Source organism: Populus trichocarpa, chromosome 14 (genome assembly GCF_000002775.5).
Source record: "Populus trichocarpa isolate Nisqually-1 chromosome 14, P.trichocarpa_v4.1, whole genome shotgun sequence".
Taxonomy (NCBI): domain Eukaryota; kingdom Viridiplantae; phylum Streptophyta; class Magnoliopsida; order Malpighiales; family Salicaceae; genus Populus; species Populus trichocarpa.
Window position 1 is genome coordinate 3,768,109 of NC_037298.2, and position 26,969 is coordinate 3,795,077.

The following is a 26,969-nucleotide window of genomic DNA, read 5'->3' on the forward strand; positions in this document are numbered from 1 at the left end:
GTCGTGCTGGTGGAAACATCGGTGGGGTTGGCTGCAGGTGGCTGGAGCGGCTGCAGCTGGAAGAGGAAGAAAAGGAAGCAATCTGCAGAGGGGAGAGAGACGTTCACGGTGGCTTATTACAGATGCAGTGGTGGCTGGCCGGTGGTCTTGGCAACACGTGGTGGTGCTGGTTGCTCAAGGCGGAGCTGGAGGAAGAGACGTGACGGCGGAGGAAGCAGAAGAAGAAGGTCTGCAGCGGGGAGAAGTAAGAGAGGAAGGAGAGGAGAGAGACGCGGTGTCTGCTCTACCACTGGTAAACGTCTGTTGGTGCAGGAGAAAGGTTTCTGTGGTGGATATGGTGGTGGGAAGACCAATGATGGTGTGCTGCCAGTGGTTGCAGCGGTGGAGGGAGAAAGAAAAACAGAAAAACAGAGAAAGTGGCAGAAACCGGGAAAAGGCTGATTTTTTGGCTTATTTTGGACCCGATTTTCCCCTCCCTCAGGCCATCAAATCCACCTCTATTTATAGGCGGTGGAAGAGGGAAATCTTGTCTACACTAGAGAAAAATTTCAGCCCTTGATTCGGATGAGAAGGATCCCAACCGTTGGCTCAAAGTAGGCATGATGCACTGTTAAATTGTCAAATCTGCAGCTGCAGGCTGCCTGAGTTGGCCTCTTTGGGGTGGTGCCACGTCCGTTTATTTGCCAGTGTGCCGGTGAAGACCATACCTCGACGTAGAGGGATGTCTGGTGATCAGTTTCGTGCAAGTTTTGGAAATTTTGGTGGACGTTAGGTGCATTAAATGCACCTGCAAAGGAGGTGACTGAATCAGTTTTTCAGGGAAAAAAGAAGAAGATAATGAATAGTGTTCAGGATTTTGTTTTGGCCAAAGTTCATTTCAGTCCTTCCTCTTTCAATTGCTTTCAATTGAACCCCTAATTGACCCTAAATGTTTGCAATTAAGCCCCTGATGACCTTCAATTGGAACCCCAAAGTTACGCACCTTTTGCAATATGGTCCTTTGTCTAGGATTTTGTCAATTTAACCCCTAATTGACCATGAAGCTTTCAATTTCTTCAATTTCACCCCCGGTTTCAATCAATTAACTTGGTAAAAATTAAATTTGGTCTCTTAAAATTCCAATCTCCTCAATTAAGCCTAAATTAGGCTCCCAAACTTAATATTTCACCAATTAAGCCTCAAATAAAATTAATTTGACCCATTTAAAGTATAATTAAGTCCTTGCACTTAATTAAATCCTTCAATTGGACCCAAATTAATTCTTAAACATAATTAAAATTTAATTTGGCCCATGATTAAATCAAATTGGCCTATTAAAAATTTAATTATGTCATTGGACTTAATTTTTATGCAAATTCGTCCAGTAATCATTTAATTTAACCTTGAATTTGCATTTTGTCTCCATTTTTTGGCATAATAGGGTACAATTAGGCCTTGAATTTCCTCCAAAAATTGCAGCTTGATTTCCCGGCCTGCCTTCTCCACGTTGCCAGCCTTTTATTTATTTTATTTATTTTTATTTTGAAAAAAAGTGAATTTTTGGGGAATAACCCAGAATTGGGTTATGACATCACGCATCAAAAAAGATGTAGAGTGTTATGTAATTTGTAATTTTTTTAAAAAATAAAAATAAAGGTGTACTAAAAAAATGATCGGATCATAAAAGGGTGAACTTTTCCGGGTTTTATTTCATGCATCTCTTGGTTTCATACACACAAGTTTTATTTATTCCTGGTTGTTGTGATTTATGGACCTGAATGCATTTATTTTGTGTAGTTTTAAACAATGCTTTACACAAAAAATTAACCCAAGTACTAGTGATTATCTAATAAATAAAAACAATTTATTTTCAATTGAATTTAATTTACTCAAGATCATTGTTAATAAAAATGTTAGGTATTTCACTAAAAAACAATTGTATATAAAATTTGTTACAAATTCATTATCATCCATAATTTGAGAAGTGACAAAAGAAAACGATTGAAGTTGTCCAATATAATTTATATTAGCTACTTAACCCGTGCTTCATCATGGATCATAAATTTTTCCTTTAAAAAAACTGGATATACATGCTATTTTAATATTTTTTTACATAAAAAAATCAAAGTGTAAATCAAAACTTTTATGCAAACATATAATCAAATAAATTGATAATTATTAATGTAGATAAAAAAAAAAAAACATTAACAATAACTATAAGATAAACTGAAAAATTGAAAGATGAATGTAGATCAAGATATTTGATTTTATAAAATCAGATATTTATCTGTTTATGACTACTGAATTTGTTTATTAAAATCAATAAAAAATAATAGAAATTAAAACACATATGGAACTGACCGGATAAAATAAAAGGAAAAAATTATCATGCAATGCCGAGCATATTATAAATATTATTTCAAAATAAATATATTTTTTAATAAAATTAATCTCATCTATATAAAATAAAAAAATTAAATACAAACAATAGAATTTTTTTAGAAAAACCTATATTAAAAATAGCATATAAAATTTGTGGTCTTGATCAAGAAATCAGGATAAATTGACAGGAAAGAAATCATAGATAACTACAAAACAAGTTTTTTTTTATAAATAACGTAGAATGATAAAATTATAAAATAAAACAATAAAAAAAAGATTTTGAGCAACATTAAATTTTCAAACTCATAACCTGTGTTATTAGATCGAAAGCACCACAAGTGGATAAACTGTGAAGTCCAATCCCTAACAGATCAAACATCGAAGGATGAAACCGAGAAAAAAACCAACTACATAAAAAATTATAATTAAAAAAACAAGGGTAAAAATCAAAATAAAAAATAGATTATAGAACATCAAAAATATTTAAATTGGAGGGTTAAATTGAAAAAAAAAACACAAACTTTAATTGAATGATGAAACTGAAAACCAATAAAACTTTAACAAAAGGAAAAATAAATCAAAAGAACAAGGGTTAAATTGAAAAATGTAAAACAACATAAACTCTGACCAGTGATAGAATTGAAAACCAATAAAACTTTAACAAAAGAGCCAAGAAAAAAAACACAAATCAAAAGAATAGTGACAAAATTGAAAAAAATAATATATGACAAATTGTGATTTACTTATATAAAAGAACCGAAGACAAAAACAAACAATAAAAAACACAAGGGCTGAAATTGAAAAGCTAAAAAAAGAGAGGAGAGACGTGTACTTTCCTTGGAAGAGAGTTAAAAAAAGAAAAAAAAAAGAAGAAATGATTGTTGGCGCCAAACTATCCGTCATCCACCTTAACACACCATATCATAAATAAAAAAACACAATGGCGACTTTAAAGCACTGTTATTAAACCCGGCCCGGCCCGGCGGGTCGACCCGGTGGCTGGACCGGTCCGGGTTTGATAAAAGACCAGCTGTGGCAACAGCCCGGCCAAACCCGGGCGAACCCGGACGAGACCCAGTTTTTGTTTTTTTTGTTTTTTTTCAAATGTGGGATTTGAAACCCATTAGTATATATACTCTATGTTCCCATGAAAAAAACTATGTTTTTTTCAATGTGGGATAAAAACATTTTGGTTTAAATATTTTAACTTAAAAGGATAACATGGTATCTTTTCAATGTGGGATTTGAAGCCTTTTCATATATATACACTATGTTCCCATGAAAAAAACCATGTTTTTTCAATGTGGGATAAAAAACCTTTTGGTTTAAATACTTCAACTTAAAAGGATAACATGATATCTTTTCAATGTGGGATTTGAAGCCCTTTCATATATATACTCTATGTTCCCATGAAAAAAACCATATTTTTTCAATGTGGGATTTGAAACCCATTAGTATATATACTTTATGTTCCCAAGAAAAAAATCATGTTTTTTCAATGTGGGATAAAAAACCTTTTGGTTTAAATACTTCAACTTAAAAGGATAACATGGTATCTTTTCAATGTGGGATTTGAAACTCTTTCATATATGTACTCTATGTTCCCATGAAAAAAGTTATGTTTTTTCAATGTGGGATTTGAAACCCATTAGTATATATACTCTATGTTTCCAAGAAAAAAGTTATGTTTTTTCAATGTGGGATAAAAAACTTTTTTAGTTTAAATACTTTAACTTAAAAGCTTAACATAATATCTTTTTAATGTAGGATAAAAAACTTTTTAAAATATTCTTTTAAACTTCATAATATGTATAATCTATATTTACATGGATTTTTTCATATGAAATATTAAAACTTTAATTTTTTTTTAATTTTTCCGGGTTAATCTGGGTTGACCCGGGTTGACCCATAAAACCCGGGACCCAGCCCCTTGGCCGGGTCAACTCTCGGGCCGGGTTTAATAACTATGCTTTAAAGACATGGTGAAAGCATGTTTGGTTACATGAGTTACCGAAAAAGATCAAAATACCCTCCCCACCAAAACACCCATTTTTTCATAAAATAAATAGTAATTTCATTATAGCAATTCACAATAAACAATTTATAGTACTATAATAAAAAAACCCATACCCTATATATTTTTTCTATTAATTTTTATTCTAGACAAAAAAAATTGCTTTTAGATTTTCTTAACATAAAAAGTAAACACCAACCATTGCTCACACAATTTTTTAAAACCCATTTTTTAAAGTTTTGAAAATCTTACCAATTCCATATTTTATATTTTCTGAAACAAAAATTATATCAACGTAGCCTCTTTTATAAAAGAAAGAGACCCTTGATCTCAGATTTGAACCTTGTGGTTACTAAGATGATGACCACTGGAGGTTTACATAGTCATTAACTTCAGGGCCCGTGGGATTAGTCAAGGTACGTGCAAGCTGATTCGAACACCCACGTTAATAATAATAAAAAAGAGAGCGAAACCCTAATCATATTCATTTGCGACGTGGCATGTAAACAACTCGACATATTCATCCCTACCTACACCTAACGGTGACCAGCGCGTAACCCAGACAAACACCACACTTGTCTCTTACTCTAAAATATTCCGCTCGACACGAAAAAAAATTCCCCTTTCCCTCATCAATTCTCAGTGTAAATCTTCAAAATCACCGACATCTTGCTTTCTCTCTTACTGCAAAACCAAAAAAACTAAATAAAACCCTAATTTGTCTTTCACTTACCGAGTCACTCGCCATGATCGAGCTATCTTCAACAATACCGAGTCAGATTCGGTTCCTTCTTCACACCTTGAACGAAGCCAACGTCGACTCCGTGTTTCGCGACCTCTGTCAGGTACTCTCTTTACATTACTTCATTTCCCCTAATTCTGCAATCGATCGTTTATTATCTCTCTCTCTCATCTTTTATTTTTTTTAAAAAACCTTAACATTCTACTCTTTGCTTGACCGGATTATATTTGGATTAAAATAAAAAAATTATTTTAGGTTTTGCAATTTTAATTTAGTTATTATTGGGTTAAAATTGAGGTGTTTTTTTTAAATTTTATTGTTTGTTGGTGACTCAAAGGTCGACGCGTTGTTTGGGTGTTGTTGATGTATTGCAGTTCATGGAGTATGGATTTGAAGGAAGTGTTCTGACGCTCCAAACATGTTTGGAGTATTTGAAGACTGACTTGAAAAACATTCAGTTGGAACCCGTACTTGTTTCGGTTTTCAAGTTTGTTTTGGACAAACCGAATTCCACTACTGTGTTTTGTCAGTCTTTAAGAAGTTTGGAGATCACTGAAAATTTCTTAGAGAAGTTGTCTAATTCGCTGAAGCTATCTGTGGCTGAGAAAATTGGCATTGGTCTCGCGCTCACCGATGCGGAGAACGCTGATACCAGGATGTTTGGTGAGTTGTTTGTTTATTCCTCCTTTTTTGCCCCTTTACTGGCTTGGAAGCCTGGACTGCATTTGTTGATGGGTTTGTTGTTTTTCCAGCAAAGAAGTTTTGTATGGCTCAAATTGAGGAATTGTGTGCGAATCCTGTTCTGATAAGTTCAGTTGATCAAGTTCAGAATATTGTTATGTTCCTACAGCGGTCGGAGGGGCTATCCAAGCATGTTGATAACTTTATGCAGATGTTGTCGTTAATGCAGTCAAAAGATGTTACCCCATTTGTTTTAACTCCACTGATTTCTGATGAACTGCGCGAGGCCAATTTTTGGAGGTGATCTCCTCTCTTTCCTGGCTTTGTAATTGAATGAGGGTAAAGCTCTGTGGTCTGTAACACATGCAACGTGCTCATTTTTTTTTGTATTGCAGGAATATGGATCTCTTCCATGGAAGTACAGAGAGTGAATTTGATGCTATTTTAGCTGAAATGGAAAAGGAGATGAGCTTGGGAGATATTGTGAAAGAGTTAGGCTATGGATGCACATTTGATGCATTGCACTGCAAAGAAATATTATCCCCTTTTCTGCCACTGTCAGAAGTTACAATCTCTAAGATACTTGGAACAATTGCCCGCAACCTTACCGGGCTTGAGGACAACCAGAGCACGTTTTCAACGTTTGGCTTGGCTCTTGGTTGTGACATTACAACTGATCTTCAACAGTTAAGCTCCTGGGACGTTGACATCCTTGTAAAAACAATCAAGCAACTTGTGAGTCCAGTTCTGTTCTTATTATCCTAGTTTTTTTTTTTAAATGTGAAAATTGCTAGTACTTAAAATAAAAAATTCCTTGATTTATTGCATACGAATGTTTTTTACAGGCTCCTGGTACTAACTGGATTCAAGTTATTGAAAATCTGGATCATGAAGGATTTTACATACCTAATGAGGAGGCATTCTCCTTTCTGATGTCTGCATATAGACAGGCATGCCAGGTATATCTTCATAATATGTGAAATACATGCACTGTCAGATAAGTTTCAACATCTTTGTTTGCTTTTTCCGAATTTGTATCTTTGATCTTTGCAGAATCCTTTCCCTCTCCATGCAATCTGTGGGTCTCTTTGGAAGAATACTGAAGGTCAACTATCTTTTCTGAAACATGCAGTACTTGCACCACCAGAAATGTTCACCTTTGCTCATTCTGGAAGGCAGCTGGTATGGTGCTTTTCTATCAGTTTTTCACTTCCATTCTGAGGCAACCCCCTGTTCTGATTATGACTAGTTATCTGCTATTGTTGCAGAACTATATGGATGCTGTGCATGGCCATAAATTCCAAGTTGGGCATGCTAATCATGCATGGCTGTGTCTTGACCTTTTGGATGTGCTTTGTCAACTTGCTGAGACAGGTCATGCTAGTTCTGTCCGATCAATTCTCGAGTATCCTCTTAAACACTGTCCAGAATTGTTGCTTCTTGGGATGTTCAATATCAATGTACTTCTCATACTTCATTCATGATTTGTGGAATTATACCCTACATGTTTATTTGGCTGATCAATTTTACCTCTCTTATTGCAGACTGCCTACAGCCTCCTCCAATACGAAGTGTCTTTTAGGGTTTTCCCCCTTATACTCAAAAGCCCTGCTTGTGGTGGTATGATGCTTTACCTTTGGCATCTGAACCCTAATCTTGTGTTGCGGGGATTTGTAGAGGCTGGGAATGTTGAATCAAACATCATGACCAAGATATTGGATGTATGTCAAGAGCTAAAGGTAAACGGAGAGAATTTGTGACTTGATTTTTGTTCTAATCATCCCTTTTGCAGTGTTTTGCTTTAATAATAATGCATATGTTCCATCATCTCCTCCAAAATTTTAAAGCTGCCATTTTGTTGGAACTTTTACCATAACCTTGCGGTGTTCGTACTGATCTGATCATCCTTGGATTCATCTTTTAGTTATGTTTGTTTGTTGCTTGTTTTGGTGTATTTCATTTTGAGCTCAAATTTCTGGTTCCTTAATGCAGATTTTGCCATCAGTATTAGACATGATTCCCTTTCCTTCTGGTATCCGATTGGCAGCCCTTGCTTCAAGAAAAGAGCTTATAGACCTTGAAAAGTGGCTGAGTAATAATTTAATTACATACAAGGATTCATTCTTTGAGGTAATGTTCAGCTGCCCTTCCAAACTCTTCATTAAGGTGCCAATACTCAGTGGCCGTGTCAAATCGTATCTTGGGATTTTTGTTACTATGACATAGTAAAATTACAGCTTAGTTATGGACATGGTGAGACATGACATGTTGGTGTGTATTTTCAAATCTGCAGGAATGTCTCAGGTTTCTGAAGGAGATTCAGCTCGGTGGATCACAGGATTTTTCTGCGAAACCTTTTCATCATCAAAGCAATATTGTGAATCATTATTCAGAAACTAGTTCATCCTTCCTGAAGGTTCCAACTTCTACAATTCATTTATTCTGGTCTTCTCCATACAATTGCATAGTGATTTTCTAATTCTCTGCATATTTTGCAGGTCCTTCAAGCTCACACCAGCTTAATTATCTCTACCCAACTGTCTGAGGAAATGGAAAGGTTGCATGTGACAGTTATGGACTCTAATCCAAGGCTGCAAAATGGTAGCTCAGCAGATTCATCTACCCCTGATGGGTTTTCAGATGATGTTGAGGCAGAGGCAAACTCTTATTTCCAGCAAATGTTTTCTGGTCAGCTGACAATTGATGCAATGGTTCAAATGCTTGCTAGATTCAAGGAATCTTCAGTGAAAAGGTATAATGTTAATCTTTAAAAGTGCTTACTTTTTTTGGTATCTTACTATGCCTTGTTCATTAGGAGTCTAAATCACTGAACTACGTCCTAGGGTTTCTCTGATGATAATTATAATAACAGAGTCTTTATAGTGTTGGAAGTTAGCTTTGAATTATTCTACCTGGAATAATTTTCGGGGAAGAGTTAAATGCTTTTTATGCATGCTCCATATTTTATTCGTATATCCTGAATCGAATATTTTACGTTGTCTGTATCTCCTCCAAGCAATTGGAATGATTGTAGTTATTTTATTAGTGTTTTTTGACTGACAAGTATGGGCAATAGTCTCGACCTTGCGAGGATGTGAAAGCCAATGATACTTTTCAGACCAGTGCCATCTTAGTTTTAGATGATTTTATGTGATATTCATTTGAGAGTTTGGGTGTTTAATATTTTACTTTGTTGGTGGACCCATCAGAGAGTTTGGATTTCAGTGGTAAGACTAATCTCTTGTTGAAATCACTGACAGGGAACAATTGATTTTCGAGTGCATGATTGGCAATCTATTTGAAGAATATAGATTCTTCCCTAAGTATCCAGAAAGGCAACTAAAAATTGCTGCTCTTCTTTTTGGTGAGATTTATTACAGAGATTAAAGTTAATAGCATGGCTTATTTTTCTAGCGTTCTAGTCCAATGCTTGATATCAAGTTACCTCGATTGGCTCTCGTCTTAACAATTATGCTTTAGAGCTTGAGTGTGCATGCTGCCTGTACAATTTTAACTGTGCTATCTTTTACATCATTGTTTGCTATAATATCAAACCTACTCCTTTTGTCCTTTCATGAGCTTGGATTTTTTGCATGTATTCCCTTGTTCAGAGTAGGGTCCCTATGTAGAAAAATGTTATGGTATTTGGTTTCTGATATAGGTAATTCAAAACTGCAATGCTGATTTTATTATTATTCTGTCAATCATTTTTTTTTTAAATTATTGTGATGGGTCCTACATAGTTTAAACTGATATAAATTTGAATTGCAGCATTAATGCTAGGACATTGTTTGTTATTTGTTAGCTTACTACTTGATTGAAAGAATTTGATCTGTTTGCCTGTGATTGCTACTTGTATTTGCATTTTGCAGCATGAGGCATAAAGCTGTGAAAATCTGCATGATTAACTAGTCAAGTAATCTTGAGATTTATGTGATTATTCGAACAAGTGTAATTTGGAATGTCTTCAGCAGATTTATGTGGTCATGTTTGTGAATTGTATTTCAGGTTCTGTTATCAAGCACCAGCTTGTTACTCATCTCACTCTTGGGATTGCTTTGCGTGGTGTTTTAGATGCACTTCGCAAACCTCCAGATTCCAAAGTCTGTACCATCCCTAAGCGACCTTCAAACTGTATATGTATATGGGTGTATATAATGTTTCCAATGACTGCTCTTTGCAGATGTTTGTGTTTGGTACCAAGTCTTTGGAGCAGTTTGTGGATCGTTTGATTGAATGGCCACAGTATTGCAATCATATCTTACAAATATCTCATCTGCGTGGTACTCATACTGAGCTTGTTGCTTTCATTGAACGAGCACTTGCCAGGATTTCATCAGGGCATTTGGAATCAGATGGAACTAACAATGCTTCTGCTGCTCATCACCATGGTTTGTTACAGGCTGCCTCAGTAAATGGAGAGGTAAGAAATTGTTTTTTGTTTATGGTACTTTTTGTGCCCTCTCCTCCTGTCTTGTGCATCCATATTTTTAACTAGATCCATGAATGTTTGACAAGGCTACCATCTGAGATGTGCAGAAGATATTTGACATCAAACTTTGTTGAAAGTGATGGAAACCAGATACATGAATGATGAATGTTTGGCAAGGGTTCAATATGAGATATTCAGAAAAAAAATTCACATCAAACTTAGTTTGTTGAATGTGGTGGAGTCTATTAAATTCTGGCATAAACCTTTTATTTTCAATACACAAACATATTTGCAATAGAAGCAGCAATTTGGTGGTAAGTCAGTGCAATAGTGTCAGGGAGCTAGAGTTTGGGCACAAACACATGCTCATTGCTTTATGTGAAATATATAAATCATTGCACATCTGATTCTCCTTTCCATTTTATTTTCAACCATTGATTGCAGCCATGATCAATCCCTGCATTTTCTATTGTCTAATGTGAATGTACTAGTTGCACCAGATCTTTCATAACATTCGTCCAGGATGTTTAGTGCTCCAACTAATATCCTGTATTTCAACTATCCTCTTAAAGAAATAAAATTAAGGTGATTGAGGACATCTTGAGCTGGTTTGCGATGATCAGGTAAAAACTTCTAATTTGCATGTTACGGACACACTTGGCATCATCATCTCTGCATCTGCTTCTCACTGGGACCATCGCACCTCCAGCTCTCTAACACTACTGCACTGATCTTTCGACACGTCACTGCTTTTATTGCAAATATATGTGGACTGGGAGCTATTTGACATTGTTATATCATAGTTTGGTCCTATGACATTGTAACTTTGATTAGGGGCCAAACTAGTTGGTTAAACTAAGCAGTAGTCTCAACAGCCTTTGCTTTTCTAACCTTGTGCCATTATTGCAGTCAAATAGCATTAACATTCCACAGCTCGGGCAGCAACTTTCATCTACACTCCACAGTCAACAGAGACATGAAAGTTCTCTTGATGACCGTCTGAAAGCATCTGCAGCTCCATTTAATGACACTAAACCATTTCTATCTTCCGGTGGGCAATCTTCAGCTGCTTCAAGTGATGCTTCTAGCATTCAGAAGGTAGCTTTCACAACTGATTTGTTTGATGTCAATATTTGAATTTCATTCCCGTAGTTCTTCACTTTTCGTAAGTTGTGATTGCAGAATACAGTTACTTCTTCATCTTTGTTGTCTTCTTCACCTGGTTTTGTCCGTCCTTCCCGTGCAGTTACCTCTACCAGTAAGCTCATTAATGATCCTAATTTTTTCTTGTTTACTTTAAGCTGCCATGCCTTGAATTGTTTTAAAAATGCCTTTATCAGCATTACATACGAATCATTATTTAATACAGGGTTTGGCTCTGCATTGAACATCGAAACACTTGTAGCTGCTGCTGAGAGAAGAGAAACACATATAGAGGTACAATGTTTTATTTTAAAATCACGCAAGTGGTAGCATTTTTTACATAGATGCGTGGGGTCTATGGTAGCTTTCATTTGTTTCTATAGAGATGTATAGAAGCCTCTATGAGTATAAAACTCGACTCATCAGCTACTGCCTGGTTTATCCTTATTAATTTTAGCTATCAAGAGATGTTATTTTACAAGAGATGTTATTTTACAAGCAACTACTATCCTCGTACCTTATTTTTGCTGATAACTTATCTGGGAAGGAAAAAATTTCTTGGCCATTTAAGCACCAAACTTTGAATGGAGCTATTTGTTATTCAAAAGTGGTGGTTATTTGAAGTCTTCAAAGTCTTTAAGGGGTCGTGCTTTGACCAATCTATTTAATTGTTAGCAGGTGACAGTCCCTGAAATCATATGTTTCAACGGGCCATGGTTATTGGTGGTCTAGCAATTGTGAAATATGAGGTGCACTGCATGTTGTGTAATGATAAATGTCATCTTTATGTATTGTTTGGGTGGCCTTCCTGTATGGTTGGATTATAAGGTTATTGCATAGGTAGCTCTTTACCTTGGATAAATAGGTGGGTGTTCTCTAGCGGGTATAGGATTTTTTATCCCGTGCATTAGTGGGCCGTAAGAAAGAAAATACTTCTTAAATCTGGGATATTTCTACAGGTGAAAATAGAGACTTTTCAATGAATTGCTCTTAAAGAAGCTGTTATGGGATATTTTCTAAGTTCAGCCTTCTAATGGGGTTCTGCTTCCTGGAACTTTTCCAGTGATAGCCTTTAACATTGCAAAGTTCTTTTTCTTATTATTTTCTACTGATATTGTTCTGTTTTCTTATTTGTTCTTGATATGAAGGATTGCTTAGACTTTAATTTGTAACTTCTCTTTCTAATAATATATTATTCAAAGATAAAAAATAGTGAGGCTCGTTGGATGGATTCATTTTTCTTGTGTGCTGTAGTTATCTGGTTTCACTTTCTGTTTCCAGGCTCCAGGATCAGAGATTCAGGACAAAATATCGTTCATAATTAATAATATTTCAGTTGCAAATGTTGAAGCTAAAGCAAAAGAATTCATTGAAATACTGAAGGAGCAGCACTATCCCTGGTTTGCCCAGTACATGGTCATGAAAAGGTGAGAAGTCTTTTTAAATTACCTTTCCCGATTCTTTAGTGTGTGTAAATGTTTCTAAGCATATTTATGTTTGTCTCTATGTAATATATTAATTCTTTGTGCTGTTGCCCTTCCTTGTTGGTCTTCGTTAATGTCTTTGTGCAGAGCAAGCATTGAGCCCAATTTTCACGATTTGTACTTGAAGTTCCTTGATAAAGTTTATTCAAAAGCTTTAAGTAAGGAGATTGTCCAAAACTCATATGAGAACTGCAAGGTTTGTGTCATCACATGTATCTTTGTGCATTGGACATTGTTGATCAACATCCTTTTCAGAAAATCAAGTGGCATGGATAAGTCTTTTTCAGTTTAAAAGTAGAATAGATCAGCATTACTTTTTGTTCTGTTTCAGGTTCTTTTGGGATCAGAGCTCATAAAATCTAGTTCCGAAGAACGTTCATTGCTAAAAAATTTGGGAAGCTGGCTTGGAAAATTAACTATTGGAAGGAACCAAGTTCTGAGGGCACGTGAAATAGATCCTAAATCTTTGATCATAGAGGTGATTCTTATACATGGAGACAATGTGTGCTTCAATGTTAACAAGTCTCATTAGATCTTTCTTTTTCATCATTGTTTTTTGTCATTTGAGAATCATAAGTTCACTTGAGTTAATCTTGTAATTGGGCAGGCATATGAGAAGGGATTGATGATTGCAGTTATACCATTTACATCCAAGGTACACATGTTGACAATTAGATGTCTCTGAAGTTAATTGTCATGTAATTCTTATATTTTCTTTTACTTGCTGTAGGTTCTGGAGCCATGTCAAAGCAGTCTAGCATACCAACCTCCTAATCCTTGGACTATGGGCATTCTTGGATTGCTGGCTGAGATCTACTCAATGCCAAACTTGAAAATGAACCTCAAATTTGACATAGAGGTAAAGGGATACCATGAGCACTGACTTGCACAAGTGTGTGGACTTTTTTCTGCTATGAAAGCCTCACTAACATAGGCTGTATTTGGTTGATTATCAATAATTTTCTTGTGGCACTTCAGGTCTTGTTCAAGAATCTTGGCGTAGATATGAAGGACATTGCACCAACTTCTCTCCTGAAGGATCGGAAAAGGGAAATTGAAGGGAATCCTGATTTTTCCAACAAAGATGTTGGAGCATCCCAACCACAGCTGGTTCCTGAAGTTAAATCTGGAATTATATCTCCACTAAATCATGTTGAGCTACCGCTTGAGGTTGCAAGCCCACCTAATTCTGGTGGTCATGCTCATTTGTTATCTCAGGTTTGTGTGCATTTTGTTTTCTATTTTTTGTCTAGCAGTTGTTGATATATATATATATATATATTTATATATCTGAAGTTAATCTGCTTGGTGTCTTCAGTATACCTCTCCTGTTCATGCATTGATGGAGGATGACAAACTAGCTGCATTAGGCTTGTCTGATCAGCTCCCTTCTGCTCAAGGTCTATTCCAAGCGACTCCATCCCAGTCAACGTTTTCTGCTAGTCAGGTGCGGTTTAATATCACATGCTCATAGTTGAACAATAGACTGACTTCTTTGTTCTCTAATTTGCAAGTTCTCTGTTGTTGGCAGCTTCCCACAGCAATACCCAACATCGGAACTCATGTTATTATCAATCAGAAACTAAATTCTTGGGGCTTACATGTGCATTTTCAAAGGTTCAAACTGTTTCTACATTACTCTTATGATGCCTTGTAGTTACATTGGTTTGTGTTTCTCTGATGATCTATATCCCATTAACAATTGACAGACTGGTTCCTGCTGTAATGGATAGAGCTATCAAAGATATCGTTTCTGGTATTGTTCAACGAAGTGTTTCTATTGCAACACAGACAACAAAAGAGCTTGTTCTGAAGGTCTGGATGCTGAAATAAACAAAGCATTTGGTCCCTTGTATTGGGGCTTGCTGCATCTACCTTGGCAGCAAGTTCTATAGGCACTTCTTCTTTTAGTTAATGCCTTGTTGTCTTTGCTTGCTAAATCATACATATTTTGTATCTAATCATACTATTGTTTGTTTAAATCAAATATCTCCACATCTTATAGAAACTTTTACCAGTCTTATTTCCCAGACATTTCTGATACCTTCCCGTCATATTGCACTCAATTATAGGATTATGCCATGGAATCCGATGAAACAAGAATATATAATGCAGCACACTTAATGGTTGCCAGTTTGGCTGGAAGCTTAGCTCATGTAACATGCAAGGTTTTTTCTGTCACAGAACTTTTTAGCTTCTCTCTTCTTTATTTGTTTGGAACTTGAAATCATTTATCTGATTTACTGAACTTTTCATTCTTGGTGTTCTGTCTGTTTGCCAGGAGCCATTACGTAGTTCAATATCAAGTCAGCTAAGGAATTCAGTTCAGAGTTTCTCTTTAACAAGTGAAATTCTGGAGCACGCTGTGCAACTTGTTACCAATGATAACCTTGATCTTGGGTGTGCAGTGATTGAACAGGCTGCCACAGATAAGGTTCCATTTTTAACTTTGATATATACCTATTGCACTATCCTCTTCCTTCTTTTGGGGGTGTTTGTAGTCTTGAGTGATGTGCAATGTGTGTAAATTGTATCTCATGTCTGCTCTGGCTCTCTCCTATTTCCGGTGCTCGTGTCAGATCCCAGAAGTAGCTTAGAGTAGGCAAGGGTTTGTTAGGTTGTTCCTTGGTAACACCTTCTGTTTTGTGTTTGATGAACAGTCTGACATGTATCCTTGGCTATGTTGCTTGGACTTGGGTATGTGTGTCTGGTGTCGGACTGTGATCCAAGTGTCAGAACTGTCAAATTTTAAATTTTAGGATATGGTGATTTAAACACGAGTAAGGGAATATGTTTACGATAAGTATTCATATATAGATCTATCTTTAAAATATTGGATTTTGTACTTGTGGGGAAAAAAACTCGTTTTGAATTGGGCTTTTCTAACACTTGGGCTGTTTTACTTAGGTTGGTCCAAAAGTGTTGTGCTTCCTTCTTTATGATACTAAACTCGATTCCTGGGCCATTTTAAATCACAAAACAGCTGGGCTTTGTCATCCAAATAGTTGGTTTAAATGCTGCTATTTTATTTACACTCTTTACCACTGGCCCTATTTGTTATTGAGTATCTTGCCCCTCTCCCTTACTCACGCTCATGCTCAATGCCTAAAGCGTTTTATTGAGTCTATGCCAATTGATAAGCGAGTTGTCAGTGTCCAAAGTCACTCGAGCTGTGTTGACACAGGTATTACTGGACAAAGTGGTGAGTCCGAGCAACATAGCATGGCTGTATATGAAGTAACTCCAGGAGAGTAGGATATGTTTAGCTGCTTGATTTCTTAGGAGCACTAAACAGTTTGCTTGATGGAATGAAATTCCAGAATCTTAAAAATTAGTCACATTGGAGGCAACTGTGGTATTCAGTAGTCTTTTTGGCTTCCATGTGGATCTTTGTTTCAACAACACTTTCAGGAGTTTGCAGAATTTAAGTTCTATTTTGTAACGGTTTTGCTTTGGTGTTGCTTGTTGTTGGGTAGTGTTCTCTGTTCTTGGTCCCTGACTTGAAGGTTGCTTTTCATTCTAGTAATGTACTTTATTTTTTTTGAAATAACCAAACTTGGTATGCAGGGAATCATTATTTGATTAAACTTATTTTTAAGAAATAATATGAAAAATAGCACTACTAAATGGCTTCCACCATTTGATCAGAAATGTGGTATATTAATTCTGTCCTCTTGTCACTGGTTTTTAATGGAACAGTATTTCATGCAGGCCATACAAACCATTGACACTGAAATAGCTCAACAACTAGTAAGAAGGAAGCATAGAGATGGTGTTGGCCAAACATTTTTTGACGCAAACATGTACACCCAAAGTTCTATGGGTGTTGTACCTGAGGCCCTTCGCCCCAAGCCTGGTCACTTGTCTGTTTCTCAACAGCGAGTTTACGAGGTATATACCTGTTGATCTTCGCCATGTGGTACATTTGGTTCTGAGAAAGAAAGCACTTAAAAAAGTTATTTATCTCCTTAACACCCCCCCGTGTTCTTGTATTCAGGATTTTGTTCGTCTTCCATGGCAAAACCAATCTAGCCATAGCTCACATGTCATTCCTGCGGGTTCTGCTTCTTCTGGTGCTTCTGGTCTTGCTAGTGCATATGGTTCAGTTTCATCAGATGTGGCTTCTGAAGCTATTGAATCTAATTCAGCTGCACTTCTTAGGTGCTCTATTGCTATTGATTGGTGCTTGATATTTTTTATTTTCAAAATTTTGAATTGCTGAAGTTTTGAATTTCTGCATGTTCTGTTTCAGTGCTTCTTCAATTCATAGTGCAGCAGCTGATGGTGTTATCCCACAAAGTTCTGAAAACAATTCAATCAGTGCTTCATTCTCTGCTACTGCTGCTTCCTCTGAACTTCACCCAGTGGAATCCTCAGATGTAAAGGTTGGAAGAATTTCTGCTGCTTCTGTTTTTATGTGCTTGGGGTCATTCTTTTTTTTTTTTTTTTGAATTTGTGGCTCTCTTTTTGTTTGAAGGAATTGGGAGTTTCTTCTGAGCCATCTTTAGCTGCTTCTGAGCGTGCTGGGAGCAGCGTTGCAGATGCTTCCCTGAACACTAGGGATGCATTGGACAAGTACCAGATTATTGCGCAGAAGGTTGCTTTGAATCCTTTTGCTTGTGTCTCATTTGCGACATCCATTCTATTAATTCTTATGTCTGAGCAAGGGGATAATTGAATGCATAGTATGCATGTTCATTTTTATGTTAGATGCGTTTGCCCTTTCTTTTGGACTTGCGTTTGGGAGGACACACACACACACACACACTGTCCTTCCAATTAGGTTAAGGGACAGGGAATGTAATTGTAACCAGAAGCCTCGGTGATGTGAGTGTTGCAAATATGTTTCTTCTCTCTTTTTTTCCTTGTATTTTTAGTTGCATTAAAAGTGGTTATATACTTCTGCTGAAATCCCGTCTGAAATGGTTTCAGTTGGAGACTTTAGTGGCTAGTGATTCTAGAGAAGCTGAAATCCAGGTACTGTTTTTTCCCTTCCTGTTGGTATGTATTGCCACCAAATTACACGTCCTTGAGCTTCACCTAAGTTTGTATCTTTTTCCACTGTGGTGATATTGTTTAATGTGAATTTTCCTGTTTGAGTTTTTGTTATCTAATGTATAACTGTCCTTTTGGTGTTCAGGGGGTAGTTACAGAGGTTCCTGAAATCATACTCAGATGTGTCAGTCGAGATGAGGCTGCATTGGCTGTGGCACAAAAGGTGCGCTTCCTTTGATGACTAGTTATGTGATGGTTTATTGTCAGGCCATCTTTGTTGCTTGTTATCTATTGATTTCAGTTGGCTGCTGCTTAATACCCATTGAAATGAACAATTGCTCATAGTTTTTTCTATGTTTTTCACAAATTGAGTTTTTCTAATTATCATACAGGTATTCAAGGGTCTATATGAGAATGCATCGAACAGTTTTTACGTTAATGCTTGCCTTGCAATTCTGGCTGCTATTCGTGATGTGTGCAAGCTTGTGGTTAAAGAACTCACTAGTTGGGTATGCCTTTGTGAATTTTTACATAATTTTAGGTTATGTATAACATTCTCTGGCTCTGCTGTATGGTAGTCATGAACTTGGGTAGCAGAATGAGCTCAATGTCCTGATGCAGTAACCTGTATTCTTTCTTGGTTATTTCGGATAATATCAAGATTTTCTTGTCTTGATACTGTTTAATTGTTCTTCTATTTGCATTTGTGCATGTTACTTAATCAGTTTTCAACCTTTTCTTACAGGTGATTTACTCAGATGAGGAGCGAAAGTTCAATAAAGATATTACTCTTGGCCTGATAAGCAGTGAATTGCTCAATCTTGCAGAGTACAATGTTCATATGGCAAAACTTATTGATGGGGGAAGGAATAGTACGTCCAAGGAATTCTTCTTGTATAGAGTAGGCATTCTTGCACTTGATTTGATTACTAATTCCATAAATTGTACAGAAGCTGCAACGGACTTTGCCATTTCCCTTGTCCAAGCTTTGGTTGTTGAAGAATCCAATGTCATCTCTGAACTCCACAATCTTGTTGATGCACTGGCCAAGGTCATATTTTTACATCTTTATGTTAGAGTTCATTACATACTGTTTTGTTTGACTTTTCGTATTGATTCTGATTTGCAGCTTGCCGCAAAATCTGGATCTGCCGAGTCATTACAACAGCTGATTGAGATTGTCAGGAATCCTGGTGCCAATGCGGCTTCTCTAACTAGTTTAACTCTTGGAAAGGAGGACAAGGCAAGACAGTCTAGAGACAAGAAGGTCAGTGAAGATGCAATGGTTTATAACTCACTCCCTTGTTTGCTTGGTCTGATTCTAAATCTTAATATTTTTGTTGAAACAGCCTATCAGTCAGCTGATAGCTAACAGGGAAGACTATGGCAACATCGAATCTGTGGAACCAGAAGGTTTTCGTGAGCAGGTATCCTGAGCTTAAGTAGTTTTATGAGAAGTTGTGGACTCTTAGATTTTTCTCCAACTGGCATATGCAAGTTTTTTGTTTTATTAACACTTTAAGAGTTTGCTTTGTTAGCTTGCTGTAATTCTGAGAAACTTCACATGTTGGTCTCTAATAGAGTTCAATGCAAGGCCACTTGTTTTCTGAGATTGATCAAAGTTGCAAACTTCTCTAAGGATTTCTTGGAAGATCATTGAAATTTTAAGGGACCATGCGATCTTCCTGAGAGTAGAGGAATTTAAAGATTACATTTGTCTCTCTCTCCCTTTCTTATGCAACCCATTCCTCACATATTGATGACTTCTATCTTCCTTGTTTTGTCATCTTCTGTTTACGTTAATAGTTGGGGAGGGTGTATAAGAAAATTCCTATACTTTTCTGATATTTTCAAATGCTTATATTGTTCTTATGTAATGTAGGTTTCCATGTTTTTTGCGGAATGGTACCGGATATGTGAACTTCCTGGTGCAAATGATGCAGCTTCTACCCATTACATCTTTCAGCTGCATCAAAATGGATTATTGAAGGGGGATGAGATGACAGATCGCTTTTTCCGTGTACTCACGGTACTTTCTCTTCCCTTTGAACTTATATTGCAGGAATAATGTTGAATATGCTCATTTATAATTTCTAAAAAATATTTCAGGAGCTCTCTGTTGCGCACTGCTTGTCCTCTGAGGTGATCAATTCCAGTGCACTGCAATCACCTCAGCAAGTGCAGAGTCTCTCCTTCCTTGCTATTGATATTTATGCAAAATTGGTCCTTTCAATCCTAAAGGTAAACTTTTCTGCTGATTAACAGCATTTTCACAGTTTCCCCCTTGATCTTGTACTTAGTTTATGATGCTGTAACATCTTTCAATTTATATTTCTTTCTGTCAGGTGGAGCAGGGATCAAGTAAACTTTTTCTTTTGTCAAAGGTAAATCTTATCCATAGGGGCTTGTATTTTTGAGTTACACATAGACCATAAGAATTTTCTCTTTGGGAAAAATCACTACTGTTGCTCTTTGTTTCTTCTTAGCCTTGTATGTTTTATATGATATTTATGGTATTTCAACAGATTTTGAGTGTCACTATGAAACTCATACAAAAGGATTCAGAGGAGAGGAAAAATTCTTTTAATGCAAGACCATATTTCAGATTGTTTATAAGCTGGCTTCAAGACCTCCTTTCCCCAGAGCCTGTTATTGATGGTGTAAACTTCCAGGTATTGCTTATTTGGATTCATTTAGACATCATTTTGTCTGTTCAAAAAGTATTTGCTCAGTGATGTTGATTGCATGTGCTACAGATCTTGACAGCCTTTGCTGGTGTATTCCATAATCTGCAGCCTCTTAAAGTTCCTGGTTTCAGGTCAGTATTATGAACTGTGCAGCTAATAGCTAATGCTAATGATAAGCTCTTCGACAATGCGTTAATATCCTGAACATATATTCGAGTTTCTGGCTTATCTGAAACAGAAATATATGGATTGGATACTGTGGCTAAAATTAGGATACTAGGATAAAATTGCGCTAACTTGCAAGTCACCTCTTTCAGAACTTTCAGTTACACCTTCAACATACTGGGAAGGTTTTTGTGCAAAACTGTTCTGTTTCTGAACCTTAGGTTTGTTCCATGAATAGTAAATTTCTTTGTTTGCATCTAGACCATCATCAGTGTTTGGCCATAGCCAATGATCCTTCCAATTTTTAATCTTACAAGACTATCCCTTCCCTTCCTACTACTTCCAAACAGAAACAAAAAGAAGATGAAGGGGGTGAATAGAGCTCAAAATTGACCCTAGGAAAAAATTCCATTTAACAAAACCATGAGTTGTAAAACAATGTTTTCAAGAATGACGATAACCACCTAAAAATACAAAGCACAGAAATTGCTTTCTGAATTTCTCGTAACTTCAAGATGATATGCAGGATTAACTACCATCAATATTAGAAATTCTAAACCCTAAATCCTAAACCCTAAACATTCTTGAAACTTATGAGCAAAGAGATCTAGTTTTTTAACCATCCTACTTGTAGTTGCTATGCCTAGGACATTAGCATTTCAGAATTGGAAATTTATTTTCAGAAAGTTATTTCCCCCCTGCTCTTTGTGCATCACTTATCTGATTAAAATGCCTCTGCAGCTATGTGTGGCTCTCATTAGTGAGTCATAGGAGTTTCATGCCAAGATTGCTCACAGGAAACGCGCAGAAGGGCTGGCCTTATGTCCAGCGGTTGCTGGTGGACTTGTTCCAGTTCCTGGAGCCATATTTGAGGAACGCCGAGCTAGCAGTGCCAGTATGCCACTTCTGTTTACTTGTTTGCAGCTCATTATAAGCTTAAGATGATGTGTCTGATCTAGTTCTTTGTAGGTTCACTTGCTTTATAAAGGTACGCTTAGGGTGCTTTTGGTGCTGCTGCATGATTTCCCAGAGTTCCTTTGTGATTACCATTTCACTTTCTGTGATGTGATTCCTCCAAGCTGCATACAAATGCGTAATATTATTCTCAGTGCTTTCCCTCTCAATATGAGGCTGCCGGATCCATCTACTCCCAACTTAAAGGTCTATTAATTATATTCTTTGTCAATAATCAATTACTCATCTAACAGATCCCATCTTGAGTTTAATGGTTGTGAAAATTGATGCCAGAGGGTTTGGTTCTTTGTTTAATTTTTTTTCCAGATTGATTTGCTACCGGAAATTATGGAACCTCCTCGCATTTTCTCTGAGGTTGATGCAGCTCTTAAAGCAAAGCAGATGAAAGCTGATGTAGATGAGTATCTCAAGGTATTTTATAATTTCTCTTGTTTCTGTGCTTTGAGTCTTGGTTCATGAATTACATAACACTTTTGATGCATCTTCATTTACATCTATTACTATTTTCACTCGCTGTAATCACTTGTAACCAGGCATTTCTGTTCTATTCTTCACACTGCATACCATTCTAAGTATTCACATTCTGATCTGCAGTATATTGTTTTGATGTCACCCTTGTTAGTATTATCTTCTCAGCTATTTAATTTGGAGCTCTTTGCAGACGAGGCAACAGGGTTCTTCATTCCTGACTGAATTGAAGCAGAGATTGCTCCTTATACCCAGTGAAGCTGCGTCTGCTGGAACCCGCTATAATGTACCGTTGATCAACTCCCTTGTGCTTTATGCTGGAATGCAGGTAATCTTCTGTTCCGTTGGCCATTTTCTTGTATTTTCTTGTTGTCTCACAGACTATCTGCTGTTATCTATGCATATAGTATGGTGTATTTTGTCTTTAGATGTTTATATGAGGATTGATAATTTTAGTTTTTCTAGCCGCGAGATAAATATACTTGAATTTTCCTAATGCACAGGACAATACCATACTAAGAAAATAATATAATACCTTAAGAATGCTTGCATTTCTTTTTTCCTCTTGATGTCCCTTATTCACATTTTAGTTCTGTTTAGATTCAGAAGTTGTGCTTGATTGTTTGGTTAGATGGGATGGTATAATAAAGGGTCAGGAAACAATTAAATGATTTTTTTTTAATTTGGAATTATTATACAGGCCATCCAGCAGCTTCAGGCAAGAACACCTCATGGACAATCGGCGGGAAATACTGTTCCTTTAGCTGTATTTTTGGTGGATGCTGCTTTAGATATTTACCAGACGCTAATACTGGACCTAGACACTGAAGGCCGATACCTCTTTCTAAATGCTGTTGCCAATCAACTACGCTATCCGAACAACCATACACATTACTTCTCTTTTGTCTTGCTTTACTTGTTTGCTGAATCAAACCAGGTAAAACATGGTTTTGTTTGATGGTCAATGTGCCTTCTATTTTGTCCTGTCACAGACACTTGTAAATCACTCTGAATCTTGCTGGATAACTTGATAAATGGCACTTAAATATGAATCAGCGTCCATTCTAGATCTTCAATGCCAAAGAAGATGAATTTGTTTTTTTGCGAGGGATGCATTTGACTGTGGGACTTGCTTAGGTTTTTTTACAACTCCTTGTGTGTATATATATATATATTTAATCAAGGAGAGTGCTTAATGAGAATGTCTTTGGTAACATGTATGACAACAGCACTTGAAAGACCTCTTTTCCAGATTCCAGACATGTGAAATAGGCTTTTCAGTATATGAAGAATTAAGTGGTTTATTGAGTTATTTCGGTGGGCATGAAATGCATGCATTTGATACTTTTGTTTTTTCGGTTGGCAGGAAATTATCCAAGAGCAGATTACAAGAGTGCTTTTGGAACGCCTAATTGTCAATCGACCACATCCATGGGGCCTTCTGATTACTTTCATCGAGCTCATCAAGGTGAAACACACTTCAGAATATTGCCTTGTGTGATCTGAATTGACTGCAAGTTTCTTCTGTAGATTGATACAGTGTATTTTGCAGAATCCTAGGTACAACTTTTGGAATCGATCATTCATAAGGTGTGCACCGGAGATAGAGAAACTTTTTGAATCGGTTGCAAGATCATGTGGAGGCTTAAAGCCCATGGATGACAGTATGGTCTCCAGTTGGGTTTCTGAGAGCGCACATTGAAGGGTACTGATTATGCATTATGCCTCCCTAAACTTTTCAAATTACAAATTAGTCTGCGACTAAAAGCATTTTGTGAACATATTTAGAGGTCTCAAAATTCCCCTTTTGTACATGTACTATTTCATCATGGATCAATTCCCTTTGGTAATGCTCGAAGGCACTGCGGTCAGAGATCTCTCTCACATCATGTTGACGTGTAATATACTGTACAAATGTATGGCGTAATAGCAAGTTGTCAATATTGGCCTTTGCCAAAATTGATGTATCTTACCCTGGATGTGCTAGGAACTCTTTTGTAATAGTTGATATTTTCTTGAATGTTGATTTTTCACGTTTGCAAGTTGCAACCATGTCATCTATCTCCTAGATTCTGAAAGGTGATGCTGTCTGTCGTTAGATCCACTGTCTGGACGTCGGTATACAGGAAAATGGACAGGAATCCCGATTTATGCCTCCAATCAAAAGTGAATCCTGATGGTCAATTAATCAATACTTTTGTGTTTTATACAAAAAAGATGCCACATTGTTCAGTGCAAGGAAAGCTTGTATTCATATCTGGTGGTGGACACGAGAATAGAACAGATAAGTTTCATAAAAAGGAGAGGCTGCAGGAAACAAAACAGATAAGTTTCATAAAAAGGAGAGGCTGCAGGAAACAAAGTGATTTCTAATATCAGGGACATAAGTTCATAAGCCTCCGCCAGATTGGGTTTTTGGTGCCTTGGATTTCAGATTCTTTTGCAATTTTTGTTCCTTTCTTCATTGCTGATTCAATTACCTTGCCCGCCGCCTTATTTGCCTCCTTCCTTGCTCTGTTTATTCTCTTCTGTGCTCTCTCTAGTGCCTCAGCCCGCTTCCTTTCAAGTTTGTTCTGCGCCCATGAGAAAAACGGATGCCTCAGTAAAATATGATAACGTGCTCATCGGAGTATCAGCATTAGTTGCAATGTCAAGCACTGTAGATTTTGACAGTCTTGTGACTCGTCATTGCAGATTTTGTGTGCAGTGAAGGAGCAGGAGTTTTTTTTATATATATATAAAAACCAATTTCATTAGTAATTATTACTCATCCATTACTCTCTGAGATTTTATGAAGCAGACACCGTGGACCATTTAGGGCATGAATAAGTATCTTGGTGTAAGGACATTTCATATACCTCTACTTTCCTCATGTCCTTCAATGCCTTTTGTGTCTGTTTATACTCCCAGTCACGAATAACAGATTCGTTTCTTCTCAACCTGCAAAAGAATGCACGGGAAGATAGAAAATTAGTGTACAAAAGAGTTTTTTAGATTGATGAACATGAATTACTGGCAGGCTGCTTCTCACTTGTTCATCAGTTCCCTATGTTTAGCCTTCTTCCATGCACCCATCTGAGCTTCAAGCTCCTGGGCCTTGATTTCATCTAAGAAATCAATGTAAGGTTTTGGTCGAGTCATCAGTTTGTGGTTTCCACAATCCACGCTGTCAGCATCTGAGCTGTTTATGTTGTAGTTGCATTTTGGGTCGGAATCATCATGCTTCTTCTCGTTGTCGTCATCAAGAAAAGAAGATAATGTCCTGCTATGAACTTCTGCATCTGCCACCGCAGATTGCCTCGAGCGGTATTTTGAGTGGCAATTTTGCGTTGCGATTCCATCGTCTAATGAAACATAGAAATGAAAACTAGAACACAGAATTTGCATAGACACACAAAAAGTCGCATGCAGAAAGAGGGACCTGTGAGACGATGGAAGCCATTCAAATTCATGCCACTCTGAACCCATTCCTCTATTTCGATATTGCTTGATACGGGTGGTTTACTAAAGTTGGACCTGGCACTCTGACAATTTAAACAAAATAATTTAAGCTAGAACAACAGGACTTCTCTTTATGAATTAGTAAATTCATCAAGGAAAGAATACAGTTGACCAGGGCAAAAAGAACCTTCTTTAAATCAAAGACGACATGCATTAGAAATAAGATGATCAAAACTTTGTAGAACACAAGCAAGGATATCATTTCAAATCAAGGTAACAGATAATCCTTTGAATAATTATTCAAGAAAGCAAGAGTTTATGTTATTCATGAAATGAGAAACCAGTTTCTTGAAGGAAAACCTGGAATCTTGAAGTGGAGAGCACAGTAGGAGCCAAAGAATAGAATATTGTGGCAGAACTACGAGGGGGGCTAGAGCAGTCACTGCAAATGGGTGGTGGGGATTCTGGCAAAGCTGCTGATAGAGGACTGAGGCTCCATACTGGGCTATCAACAGAAATAGTACTGTCATGAAGTGCAGCGGCCCCTATAGGCCACGGGTTTCCAAGTGCTGTTGCAGAGTAAAAAGAGTACCGAGAAGCCTTGTTCTTGGCGATGGACAAAGGATTGATGGTGGGTTTTGCTCTATGGGTAGTGGTGTTGTACTGAGAGATGTTTTTGCATGCTGTTATTCTCATTATCTTTTGTCTTCTTGGAGTTCCTTTAGGGTTTCTTGATTGAACAACAGAGAGGAGGGAGGGAAAGCATAAACAGTTTAAATTTTATTTATTTCACTGGATATATAGATTCCTAAAGCATGGAAGAAGATTCAAATGCGATGAGAAACGGCATGGCCTGTCAATTCAATACATGATTGAATGTCCTTCATTATGTATGATCTGATTTCTCTAAAGAGAAAACTCGAAGACAGTTCAAAGTGGGCTGAGGTTGCTGCTCCTGGAATTCAAATACAATACGGGAGAGACGAGGACTCGTCTTTGACATTTTTTTTATAGAAATTTTCATTGATCAAAGAAAAACTTATAGGGAAGTTATCCCTATTACATACTTGTACGATTACAAAATGAAATCAGGGAAATCACCGTCGGTTACAAAGACAGGGAATCTTGGATTGTGCAAACATCCCCAGAAATCTTAGTTTTAACAATCAGCACAGGCTAAAGTGACGCATGATTTTGATTTTGTAAGAAGAAATTTTTTATATATTTTTGGATTCATGATATCAAAAATAAATTTAAAAAAATAAAAAAATATATTATTTTAATATATTTCTAAGCAAAATATTTTTAAAAACAATCACTATCACAATATCAAACAAACTTCGCTGCCACAATCTATTAGTCAATCACCAGAACCCATAAT

The 26,969-nt window shown here is 36.8% G+C and overlaps 2 protein-coding genes across 3 annotated transcripts; one reads left to right on the forward strand and one right to left on the reverse strand.

Annotated features, from left to right (window-relative positions):
- Positions 1-4,947: 4,947 nt before the first annotated feature.
- On the forward strand, positions 4,948-24,199 carry LOC18105172 (uncharacterized). 2 transcript variants are annotated; one of them, XM_052447073.1, is made up of 51 exons: positions 4,948-5,220; positions 5,455-5,780; positions 5,870-6,098; positions 6,194-6,533; positions 6,644-6,757; positions 6,852-6,980; positions 7,067-7,258; positions 7,343-7,537; positions 7,791-7,928; positions 8,092-8,214; positions 8,297-8,550; positions 9,059-9,162; positions 9,807-9,901; positions 9,982-10,221; positions 11,140-11,328; positions 11,413-11,488; positions 11,600-11,667; positions 12,655-12,800; positions 12,945-13,053; positions 13,189-13,335; positions 13,465-13,512; positions 13,588-13,716; positions 13,836-14,075; positions 14,176-14,304; positions 14,389-14,474; positions 14,567-14,672; positions 14,930-15,025; positions 15,139-15,291; positions 16,569-16,748; positions 16,855-17,018; positions 17,110-17,242; positions 17,335-17,454; positions 17,790-17,834; positions 17,998-18,075; positions 18,245-18,361; positions 18,598-18,724; positions 18,803-18,903; positions 18,982-19,119; positions 19,202-19,279; positions 19,735-19,881; positions 19,962-20,093; positions 20,198-20,236; positions 20,378-20,524; positions 20,609-20,670; positions 21,446-21,599; positions 21,674-21,865; positions 21,986-22,090; positions 22,341-22,475; positions 22,848-23,084; positions 23,514-23,615; positions 23,700-24,199. In XM_052447073.1, exons 2-51 carry the CDS (start codon positions 5,495-5,497, stop codon positions 23,847-23,849), a joined length of 7,044 nt encoding a protein of 2,347 aa, XP_052303033.1. In that variant the 5' UTR covers positions 4,948-5,220; positions 5,455-5,494; the 3' UTR covers positions 23,850-24,199. The 2 variants fall into 2 exon arrangements, with proteins under 2 accessions (XP_052303033.1, XP_052303032.1); XM_052447072.1 differs by having other exon boundaries at positions 5,492-5,780.
- Positions 24,200-24,331: 132 nt separating this feature from the next.
- On the reverse strand, positions 24,332-26,738 carry LOC18105173 (uncharacterized). The gene is made up of 5 exons (XM_006375210.3): positions 25,949-26,738; positions 25,569-25,671; positions 25,179-25,491; positions 25,006-25,087; positions 24,332-24,720 (listed from the first exon to the last, which is right to left on the reverse strand). The coding sequence occupies exons 1-5, from the start codon at positions 26,282-26,284 to the stop codon at positions 24,523-24,525; spliced, it is 1,032 nt and encodes a 343-aa protein (XP_006375272.3). The 5' UTR covers positions 26,285-26,738; the 3' UTR covers positions 24,332-24,522.
- Between the last annotated feature and the right edge of the window lie 231 nt (positions 26,739-26,969).